This window comes from Lactuca virosa, chromosome 4 (genome assembly GCF_052849685.1).
Source record: "Lactuca virosa cultivar CGN04683 chromosome 4, Lactuca_virosa_CGN04683_v6, whole genome shotgun sequence".
Taxonomy (NCBI): Eukaryota; Viridiplantae; Streptophyta; class Magnoliopsida; order Asterales; family Asteraceae; genus Lactuca; species Lactuca virosa.
In genome coordinates, this window is record NC_136429.1 from 283,497,407 (window position 1) to 283,509,549 (window position 12,143).

Below are 12,143 nucleotides of genomic sequence, written 5' to 3' on the forward strand. Positions count from 1 at the left end.
TACAAATGCAAGAGTTTGGTGATAGTTGAGGTAATTATGAATTACTTATCTACCTATAAGATGGGTTTGAATCCACATGATTATTTTATCTTCTCATTTTCTCTTATTAGATTATCATATTTAGCATAATAAATCTCCATTGTCTTACTCATTTCCTAAAACAAATCTATCATTAATCATTAGTAACATAATTTTCTACTTATTATTTTAAAGAAAACATATATCTATATAATTTTAAAATCCACATTTTCAAAATTCAACGAATTGTCTTTAGGATAGTTTAGTGAAATGGGGAAAGAATAGTAGAGTAGCATTGAAATAATTGTTTTGGTCAATGAATCCTAATATTGTCCAAAACCAAGTATAAATAAAAGGAAACAATTCATAAATAGCTTCAGAACTCTCTCTTACTCTTTTCACGTTTACAGTAATTCTTTCCCTTTCTGGAAACAATTCCTCCTCGCTTTCTTCTTGTTTCCGTCCATTACTCTTCTCTTTCTCTCTCTCACACACACATACACACACTCGATCTTTCTATATCTCTCCACCACAATTCAGCGATATCAATCTATGCTTTCGTGTTTTATTTGTTCAGATCGGAGCTACCAACAACATATCGGATAAACAGCGATTGCGAAAATGGCGAGGGGAAAGATCCAGATCAAGAAGATAGAAAACTCAACCAACAGGCAAGTCACGTATTCCAAGAGGAGGAATGGATTGTTCAAGAAGGCGAGTGAACTCACTGTGTTGTGTGATGCTAAAGTCTCCATTATCATGGTGTCTTGTACTGATAAGCTTCATGAGTACATAAGTCCTTCCATCACGTACGTTATTCTCTCTCTCTCTCTCTCTCTCTAGAAACCCTAGCTTTAGGTTTTGGTTGTTATGTTCTTACTGATTTTGATTATGTTTACGCCAGGACGAAGCAGTTCTTCGATCAATATCAGAAAGCAGCTGGAATTGACCTTTGGAACTCCCATTATGAGGTTCTTTTTCCTTAAATTTCACTGTTCTACTTATTAATTTCCTCTTAGGGTTTCCTTGTGGACAACAAGACTAATTATTAAAAAAAAAAAAATTCTCAATCGATTTATCTTTCCTCTCTCACACAAATGGAGCTAACTGCTTTCGAACACAATCTACAACCCATCTTTTTCTGTTATTATTAGCAACTTCATGATGAAGAAATTGGTTTCAAAAGTTGTGAATATGCTTTGAATTGAGGGGAATCATAAAAAATTTAGTACCTAAACGATCCATGTTGTTGCACAGGTAATAGGAAGGCAAAAGTTCACCCTAGGGTCTAACCTGTTATGATTACAATTCCTTTTAGTTGATTTGAGCTTTTGCATATTCATTCTTACAGCTTTCATTGCCATTTCTCTATATATATAAGTATTTTAAGATTACTTAACTAAACACTCAAGTTTCAATTTTGTTTGAATGTTGTATACTTTATAAAACTTTTTTTAACCTAAACCCGGTTATAATTTATACGGGTTAAAAAGTTGAGGCAATGTCACCAAAATACAAATCAAGTTTCCTTATTCCACCTAGCTAATTACTTAACCTTAATTTTTATGAGGTTTAAGCATTCAAGTTTTAATTTGATGTAGAAAATGCAAGAAGAACTGAGACAGCTGAAAGAGGTGAACAAAAATCTAAGAAGGCAAATTAGGTACTAAGTTAGAAATTACCCAAAATTTATTCTCTTCACAAATTAGTATATATTTTTATTTCAAATATCTTTTAACAAATTTCATTATTTTTATGGGAAAAAGGCAAAGGTTGGGTGATTGTTTGGAACATTTAGGATTTGAAGAGTTGCTTGATCTTGAAAAGGAGTCTCAGGAAGCTGTTTACATCATTCGCGAACGCAAGGTTATATAATTTCATTTTTAATTTTTTTTTAGAAATACACGCTAACTTATTGTTTTGAGCTTTTTTAGGTTGTTTTATTTATCAAGCTAAAAATAATTTATAATCTAGCTATTTAAAAACTACTAATATAGAAATTTCTCATACATATTATACCCTTGGTGAGTTTCTTTTGGAAGAGAGTATACCCTTAGTGAGTTTAAGTGTATAATTTATTTTCAAAAGGGAAAATTATAAGTTAAAGTTTTATATTAGAAGAACCTTTTTATTAGTTAAACGTAATGTGACTTGATGATGGCAGTAAATTATAAGGAATTATTCGATAGATATTACTTTCATTATTACTCAACAACATATTTAATTACACACATACAAAAGAATAAACAATTATCTAAAGATTTAATCATGATAACATTCTAAAGTCACTACATAAGATGCTAAAAATTAATGTTAATATTGTGAATATGATATACAGTGCATGAAAAACACTCTTCTCAGAAGGAAAACAAAAAACTCAAAAATACAATTACTTTTTTGAAATTGTATATCTTTCTTATTTTAATGATTATTTGTATTGATATTGGCTTTTTGGAACAACAAATGCAGCTGAAGGTGATTGGTAACAAGTTGGAGACTTCTAAGAAAAAGGTAATTAATGATATAAACTCTATCAACAATCTTTGGATTCACAGCTTCACCTAAAAATCGATTGAAAATCATTTTATTTTATTTCAGGTGAGGAGTGCTCAAGACGTCTACAAAAAACTAATGCATGAATTTGTAAGCCTTCAAAACTCCAACTCTTCAACTTTACAATAATCTCAAATGATTTTCCTACAATCTTGAAACTATTGTGCACCATATCTTTAGATTTGTTATAAATGACATCAAAGAAAAAAAAATCATACTATTTTTTTTATGGTTTAAAGGAAAACACGTCTTTCAACAAGTTATCGATTTAACTACTGTATTATTACTTTATTTTTATCAATTTTGCCATTAAATTGTTATTTTATTGATTTAGCCTATGAACTAGTATTATAATAATCATATTATAATACTAGTTCTGTGGATAAAGCGATAACATAGTGAAGTATGTTATGTTTTTCTGTATCTTTCTCCTTTCAAAACCGATAAAAATGGTTTTATATACAATAAAAATAAATATGATAATTAAATGATTAAATTTAATCGGAACAAGTTGATTGAATTGAATGTAGGGAATAAGAGGGGAGGATCCACAGTACGGGATGATAGAAGATGGAGAGTATGAAGCAATGTATGGATACCCGCCACAAATGACTGCACCACGTATCTTGACTCTACGTTTGCAACCTAACCATCCGAATAATCTCCATGCCACGACATCCGACCTCACCACATATGCCTTGCTTGGCTAGCTAGTTAGTATGTAGCAAATTAATCCACTCTTCTTATCAAGGGTATTTGTGACACTCATTAGCCATACCCTTCACTTATTTATGTTTTATGGTTTTTATATGTGAAATATGTTGTGATTGATCAAGTTAAATCTTATTTTTACTATGTTTTTTGTTGTGGGAAAGACCAAAACTCATGTTGATTTTATTAAATCTGAATTATGAAACTACATTTGGTAATGACAAATCAAAAATAAAGTTTTTATTTCAGGCATATGCAACCAGGAGATGAAACAATAATATGACAACATGTCAAAATTAGTTGGTTAATTTGTAAGTGAGTTATTATGTTCCAAACAAAAAAATGTATAATTATTGTATGTATGCAAATTGGTTGGGTCGATTCGAGTTAATAAACCCATGATCTCTCTTGTATTAAAAGGAATATATTATACTTTTATTTTGTTTATTTGTGCATAATCATTACAAATTGAGATTCTAATCCAAAGTAATTACATAAATGGTACAAAACGACTGAATATTGATGAACATCTTGCTTCTCGGAGGAATATGAGATTGGAATGGGGCTTCTGCGTAGTGTTGGTGCTGTCGAAAAATATATACTAGTTGTATCTTAGGTCAAGCATGATGATACTCTCTCATGATGAAGTCTATATTTTGTGTCCATGTACCCATGATCTCTCATATATCAAAGAAATGGTATTTCATTATCATAAAATAATTTTTTCATGTACCCTAAAGTGGGAAAATGCTAACATGTACTCATGTTGAATTATAAGGATTTAATGTTACAAACTTATAATTCATTGTATCCTTTTAAGTATCCTTTTAATATTTTAGTTTATTTATTTTATATATATATTTGCTTGTGTTTGTTATGGTTTTGTGCAGGGGGGGTATATTTTGTGCAGTTTGTAAAAATAATGGACTGGAATAATGAGATGGTGAAGTTATGAAACACGCGGGTTATATCCGATCCATATTATTGATCAGTGACCCGGTTGACTAGTCAGTTGTATAAATGAGATGTTATGTGTGAGGACTGTAGACACTTGTTCTTCTTTATATTGATTTCTTCTTTCTCTCGTTATTAGGGTTTCCAGTTCATAGTTTTAATCTTCTATTCTTAATCTGTCATTCATGAGGTGTGTAGATTAGGTGAGTGATTTGTAGTGAGGTTCTATGTAGAGAGAAGAGTGTTTTATGTAGTGAGGTTTTGATTTGTAAGTATTCTTGAAAACCTTCTGGTTCTTAATAAATAAGAGTTGTTGATGTTGTATATTCATGTGTTCGTGTTTCTTTTGATGGTATCAGAGCCAGTTACGGTGGTTTGTGATCTGTTCTTCGTCTAGATCGAGTTAGGGTTTCACGTCTAGATCGAGTTAGGGTTTCAGGTTATTTCAACTAGATCGAGTTAGGGTTTTAGGTCTTGTGTCTGGATCTGATTCTTGTTCGTTCTTTTTCTCTCCTCGGGTTTTTGGATCTGTTATCAGATCTAGGGTTTCTTTTCGATCTGTTCAGATCTTGAGGTTGGTGTTCATCAACCTGGTTGTTTTCTTGTCACATCTTAAGAGTACACGATCGTGGTAGTTGTAAACGATTAGGGTTAATTTTGTGTTAATCCTAACTGCCAACGCTATCACGTCGGTCAACGTTAAGATTATGCAAGCAAGGTTCTAAAATCAGTTTGGTTCTGGCATTTGAATGCATGTTTCGGTTTTCAGCGGTGATTCTGTTTTTCAGAACTCATCGGAACTACATTGCTGCTTGCTGAGCTTATTATCTGTGGATCTTTGTAAGTTTCTCACACCTCTCTGTTTTGTTGTATTGTTCTTGATAGATCAGTTATCTTCTGATCATATAGTTTTCACGTCTGTAAACTAGCTTGCTCTGGCCTTCTATGTGCTATGATTATTGTCTAGTTTATAGAAACTATTTTGGAAGTGTGTGATTGGGTGTTGGATTACTGATTTATCTGATTTCTTGATTGGTTTTTCTTTCAATCATGTCTGATACACCACCTGAATCATCTGGTAAAAATGATGTTGTTGATCCTCTGTATTTGCATCCTTCGGATCATTCTGTGACAACTATTATAAGTTTCAAACTTCTTGGTACTGGGAATTTTAGGGTTTGGAAAAGTTCCATGACGAGGGCTCTTAAATCCAGAAATAAACAAGGGTTTATTGAAGGAACTGTATTAAAAGATAATAAGGATGTTGTTAAATCTCTAAAATGGGATAGAGTTAATGCTATTGTATGTTCTTGGATACTTAACTCTCTTTCTGAATCCATTTACATTGGACATGCCTGTTATGAGTATGCTTTGGATGTTTGGAATGAGCTTTGTGAAACCTATTATAAGGGTGATGGTTCAGTTGTTTTTAATATTCTTCAACAAATTAATAATCTCACTCAAGGTAGTTTGTCTGTATCTGATTATTTTAATAAGTTGGATGGTCTATGGAAAGAATTTGATGGGTTAACTAAGTGTCCTGATTACACTTGTGAAGCTGCTACTCATACTAAAAATCATTCTAAACTCATGAAACTTATGCAATTTCTCAGTGGTCTTGATGACTCCTATAACGAGGTTAAGAGTCATATTATTATAATGGAACCATTACCTGATGTTAAAACTGATTTTTCCATTTTATCCAAAGAAAAGTCTAATCAGAAACATGGGAATATTTCTGTTTTGTCTAATAAATGTCAAAATTCTTCTGGTTTTGCTGGTAAAATTACTGATAATAAAAAATTTAAAGGTAGAAATCAGAATCTAATCTGTAAAAATTGTGGAATTAAAGGTCATACCATTGAAAAATGTTATAAGCTTATTGGATATCGTAAGGATTTTAAACCCAACTCTGAGTTTAATAAGTCATCTACTTCTACTGTGTATAATACTGCTTCTCATGTTAGTGAAAGTATTAATGCTTCAGTTGTTTCTTCTGATAAGTCTAATCATCATTTTTTAACAAATGATCAATACACAAAGTTAATGCCACTTCTTCATGAGAAAAAGTTATCAGAAGGTGTACCTGCAAATGCTAATATGGCAGGTATGACTTGTAATAATGTTTTCTTTAATAAAAGAAAATGGATTGTTGATTCAGGAGCAAGTCAACATATGACTGCTTCTAAATCACAACTTTCTGATGTGGTTGATGTCTCCAAACTTAATCTAAGAGTTTATCATCCTAATGGTTCAACTGCTAAAATAGATAAGATTGGAAATATTAATCATTTTTATTCTATTGTTTTGTCTGATGTCTTTGTTATTCCTGATTTTCATGTCAATCTATTGTCTATTCACAAGATTTGTAAAGAAAATAAGTGCAGAGTTGTTTTTGATGAAAATAACTGTCTTATTCAGGTGTTACTATCGATGGAGACTGTGAAGACTGGTAAAGAATTTGGAGGTCTTTACTATTTGGAAAATCAATTGTTAGGTAGGTCAAATTCACTAATTAATAGTCATAAATGTTTTGTATCAAAATTAACATGGCATAATAGAATGGGACATCCAGCTGATAAAGATTTAAATGTTTTAAAACCTTTTTTGAATTTTGATAATGAGTAAGTTATGTCATGTGATGTTTGTCATAAGGCTAAACAAACTAGGGAACCTTTTCCTTTGAGTGAGCATAAGTCCTTTAGTCTAGGGGAACTTATTCATTTAGATGTTTGCGGTCCCTATAGAGTTGCTGCTATTGGTGGTTTTAGATTTTTTTTTCTCACTATTGTAGATGATTTCACTAGAGCTACATGGGTTTTCTTCATGGAATCTAAAGATGAAGTGTTTGATTGCTTTCATGAATTTGTTATGTTATTGGAAAATCAATTTAGTGTTAACCTAAAGGTTATTAGAGCTGATAATGGAACAGAATTTGTTAATCAAAAAATGAATAGTTTTCTTGAAACTAAAGGAATTATTCATCAGACTTCCTCTGTACACACTCCACAACAAAATGGAATGGTAGAACGGAAGCATAGACATTTATTAAATGTTGCTAGATCTTTATTATTTCAAGCTGGGTTGCCTAAAAATTCCGGGGAGATTCTATTTTAACTGCTGTTTTTTTTAATAAATATCCATCTTCTGTTTTAAATGGTAAAACTCTTTTTGAATTAATCTATAATCGTGTTCCAGTGTATGATAAAATTCGTGTGTTTGGATGTTTAGCTTTTGCTACAAAATTAAACAATACTGATAAATTTTATGAACGTTCTGAGAAATGTGTTCTTATTGGTTATTCTAAAGTTAAAAAAGGTTACAAGTTATTTAGTCTTGATAATGGTTCTTGTTTCTTTTCCAGGGATGTGAAAATTTATGAGTTTGTCTTTCCTTTTAAGTTGGATTCTAAATCAAGTGAAGTTTCTCAATTTCTTGAGACAACATTTTTAGATAATAAGGATCCTTGGGATCCATTTTCCAATGATGAACTTTTGTTTTCTGAAAATTTTGATGATAATCAAAATAGTGGAGTATCAAGTTGTAATAATCAGGATGGTGATACAGTTGTTGATCAACCATCAAGTGCAACTGATTTTGGTATTTATGGTAGTCCTAGTTTAGATGCAACTATATCTAATCAAGAAGGTACTCTTGGTTGTGAAACTTCTGGTTCGCAACCTGAGACTGTTGCATCCTGAGGAAAACCTTAATAATAGTATTTCTACTTCTGATTCTCAGTTGCTAGGGGTTAGAAAATCTAATCGTGAGTCTAGGTTTCCTAAAAAATTTAATGATTTTGTTATAGAAGGAAAGTATAAATATGGAATTGAAAGATCTGTTAAGTATTCTTTTCTTAGTCTTGATAACAAATGTTTTGCAACCAATTTAAATAAGTCTGTTGAACCACAATCTTATTATCAAGCATCCTTAGATCCTAACTGGGTAAATGCTATGAATGAAGAAATTGAAGCTTTGTTACTTGAGAAATCTGTGATTTACCTGCTGATAAAAAAAAACTCATTGGTTGTTAATGGGTGTATAAAATAAAGTATAAATCTAATGGTGAAATAAAGATATTTAAGACAAGGCTTGTAGCTAAGGGATATAACCAAAGAGAAGGGATAGATTTTGATGAAACTTTTTCACCTGTTGCAAAAATGGTTTCTATCAGGATTGTTATTTCTCTTGCAGTTAATTTTAATTGGTATTTATTTCAATTAGATATAAACAATGTTTTTCTTTATGGTGAGTTGGATGAAGATGTTTATATGTCATTACCCCTTGGTTATAATGATAAAAATAATAACAAAGTTTGTAAGTTACTAAAGTCTTTATATGGCCTGAAACAGGCTCCTAAGAAATGGAATGAAAAATCATGTGGTTTTTTACTTGAGTTTGGATTTGTTCAAAGTATGAATGATTTTTTACTATTTGTTAAAACTTCTAATGGTAATATTTTTATATTACTTGTATATGTTGATGATATAATTTTGAGTGGTAATTGTGATGAAGAAATCAACAAAGTTAAAAGTTTTTTGAAATCCAAGTTTTTAATCAAAGATTTGGGAAAATTAAAGTTTTTTTTAGGGATTGAAGTTATAGATATAAATAAAGGTATATGTTTGTGACAAAGGAAATATTTTATGGAATTATTACATAAATTTGTTATGTTGAGCTGTAAACCAGTTAAAACTCCTTTGGATTGTAATGTTGTAATTAGAGGAGAAGGGATTGATGTTAATGATGTGCTTATTCAAAATGTTGTTCTTTATCAAAAATTTATTGGAAAGCTCGTTTATTTGACCATTACTCGTCCAGATATCTCATATACTGTACAGGTATTGAGTCAATTTATGCATTGACCAAGGAAATCTCATTTTAATATTGCTATAAGGTTACTTAGATATTTGAAGTTAAATCCTGGAAGGGGTTTTTCTGTTACAAAGAGTAATCTAAATTTAAAAAGCTTTGTTGATGCTGATTGGGCTAAGTGTTTAGTATCTAGAAGATCAGTTACAAGTTATGTTGTTTTGTCGGTGATACTATTGTATCTTGGAAAAGTAAGAAACAAGATACTGTTTCTCGGTCCTCTACTGAATCAGAGTATAGAGCAATTGGTGTAATTTCGTGTGAAATTATGTGGATTTTAAAGATATTGTTTGATGTTGGGTTGAAAGATCTAACACCTGTTTCTATTTTCTGTAACAATGAGTCAGCTATAAAACTTGTTCATAATCCAGTGTTTCATGAAAAAACAGAACATTTTGATGTGGACACTCATTTTATAAGAGATAGGGTGTTTAAAGGTGTTGTTGAAGTTCATAAAGTAAGTTCAGATTTTAATCTGACAGATATTTTTACTAAACCTTTGGGAGTTGTTCAACATGAATGGATTTGTAAAAGTTTAGGGCTTGTTGATCCCTTTTAGAATAAGTGTTGAACTAGTTTTGAAGTATAAGTTTGCGTAGGGGTGTTGAATTATAAGGATTTAATGTTACAAACTTATAATTCATTGTATCCTTTTAAGTATACTTTTAATATTTTAGTTTATCTATATATATATATATATATATATATATATATATATATATATATATATATATATATATATATATATGCTTGTGTTTGTTATGGTTTTGTGCAGGGGGTATATTGTGTGCAGTTTGTATAAATATTGGACTGGAATAATGATATGGTGAAATTATGAAACATGCGGGTTATATCCGATCCATATTATTGATCAGTGACCCGGTTGACTAGTCAGTTGTATAAATGAGATGTTATGTGTGAGGATTGTAGATACTTGTTCTTCTTCATATTGATTTCTTCTTCTTTATCTCGTCATTAGGGTTTCCAGTTCATAGTTTTAATCTTCTTTTCTTAATCTATCATTCATGAGGTGTGTAGATTAGGTGAGTGATTTGTCGTGAGGTTCTATGTAGAGAGAAGAGTGTTTTATGTAGTGAGGTTTTGATTTGTAAGTTTTCTTGAAAACCTCCTGGTTCTTAATAAATAAGAGTTGTTGATGTTGTATATTCATGTGTTTGTGTTTCTTTTGAACTCACCTCAATCACGAGAAGGTTAGCGAGTCCTCTTTTAGTTCATTTCCTTAGAGAAACACTCTCAAACACCACTTATATAACATATATAAAAGTCAATAAATGACCAAAGTACCTATCATAGTTTCCATTACTAAATTTTATTGTTTCAACTAATTCCTTATGTAAAATAATGAAGACAAGCGAAAACTATGCTGTAACCATTCAAAAATCACAACCAATTTAAACTTTTCAAAACAACCCATTTACTAAACAGAAATGTTTAAATAACCATTGTTTCAAAACATTATTAAAAAACAGAGTCTCCCAAGATCCAATCAACATAAACCATGGACGTGTACGGTCACACCTTCGCCTTCCCACGATCCTCGGAAGTACCTGAAACCATAATAAAAAATTGTAAGCCAAAGCTGTTGGATTAGTGTCTAAGTCCATAACTATAATTGGTATATACTTGACCCGACCCGGCATGGTCCATTTGGGTTGCATGGCATCATGCATTTGGATAGACTAAAATGAGAGAAATAACACTTAAGGTTTATTAATATATTATAATTTCTAACATATTAATAAGATTATTTAATTAGTATTGATCAAGAATTAATCTAGAATTAATTAAGTGATTAGAAGAAGACTAATTAAATATATATGGGTTGATTGTGTAAATCATCCATACTTGTATAGTGGGCTAAGACTCCATGGATTATCAAGTTTGGCTAAAACCCATAGGGTAATCCATGGATGCTCCATGGTGTATTTGAACCCATGGATCCAAGGAAATGGAAAGCCATGACAATTAGGGTTTACCCTAATTGTAACAACGATATAAGCATCTTATTTTGTGCAAAAAAGGGACACTATGTATACATGAAGAGGGCAAACCGATTTCATGAAGTGTGTACTTTCTCTCAAGTTATTCCAAGTGTTTATGATGTTGTGTGAACCATTTGAGGTGTCACACTTGGGGCACTAGGCTCTTAAGCTTCATGGAATCAAGCACCAAACAAGAGGTATGTAATTCTACTAGATTTTATATTATGTGTACTTTATATTATGCTAGTTAGAACAATACCTTGGAAAATTGATATTTGCATGTATAATAGAGAAAACATAGATCCATGGTATTTAGGGTTGCATGTACACCATAGGAGTGTTAGAATGCTCAAAACCCAACAGTGGTATCAGATCCTAGGCTTGTTTTCACTTATACTTGATGCAAACTACTTAAAAATCGAAGTTTTGTGCTGTCTGGACAGGGGACTCGACGAGTCCATCAACGCACTCGACGAGTCCAAGGCAAAATGCATCCAACTCGCCGAGTTGGTTCATGCACTCGACGAGTTGGACCCCCAAACAGCATATCTTTGAGTTTTGGTGCTGGAAATTGGTCTAGAATCATTACCTTTGATTGTTTTGGTCTTATAAAACCTATTTTTAATGTGGTAATGATTGTGTTAAACCAATTTCAATGCTATAATCGAAGTTTCAAGTTTATATATGTTTATGTAATTCTTGAAAAATGTTGATTATGAATGTTCATGCTTATGAGTTTTGGTAGATCATAGGAATTATGTGCAAATTGTTTGTTAGTATAATTCTTGATCTCAATGAAATTGTATGGAGTCCATAACTTGTCCTCAAATTATGGATTACCAAGAGTTTTATGTTTCCTTGATTTATGAGTTAGTTTAGATTAATGAAAAAAAAAATTGTGTTTTAGTTGTTTTCATTCCAAATTAATCTAGAGAAGTTCATAAAAAGTGTTTTTGTAACTTGTCTTCAAGTCACATGAAAAGTCATATTTATGAATCTTAAAAATCATAAAAGTGCCATAGGTTACATAAA

At 31.2% G+C, this 12,143-nt stretch overlaps 1 protein-coding gene across 1 annotated transcript; it reads left to right on the forward strand.

The window, feature by feature from the left end:
• The first annotated feature begins 483 nt into the window (after nucleotides 1-483).
• LOC145108344 (floral homeotic protein DEFICIENS-like) lies at nucleotides 484-3,438 on the forward strand. The gene is made up of 7 exons (XM_079045360.1): nucleotides 484-827; nucleotides 923-989; nucleotides 1,620-1,681; nucleotides 1,785-1,884; nucleotides 2,488-2,529; nucleotides 2,617-2,661; nucleotides 3,102-3,438. Exons 1-7 carry the CDS (start codon nucleotides 640-642, stop codon nucleotides 3,279-3,281), a joined length of 684 nt encoding a protein of 227 aa, XP_078901486.1. The 5' UTR covers nucleotides 484-639; the 3' UTR covers nucleotides 3,282-3,438.
• Nucleotides 3,439-12,143: the final 8,705 nt, after the last annotated feature.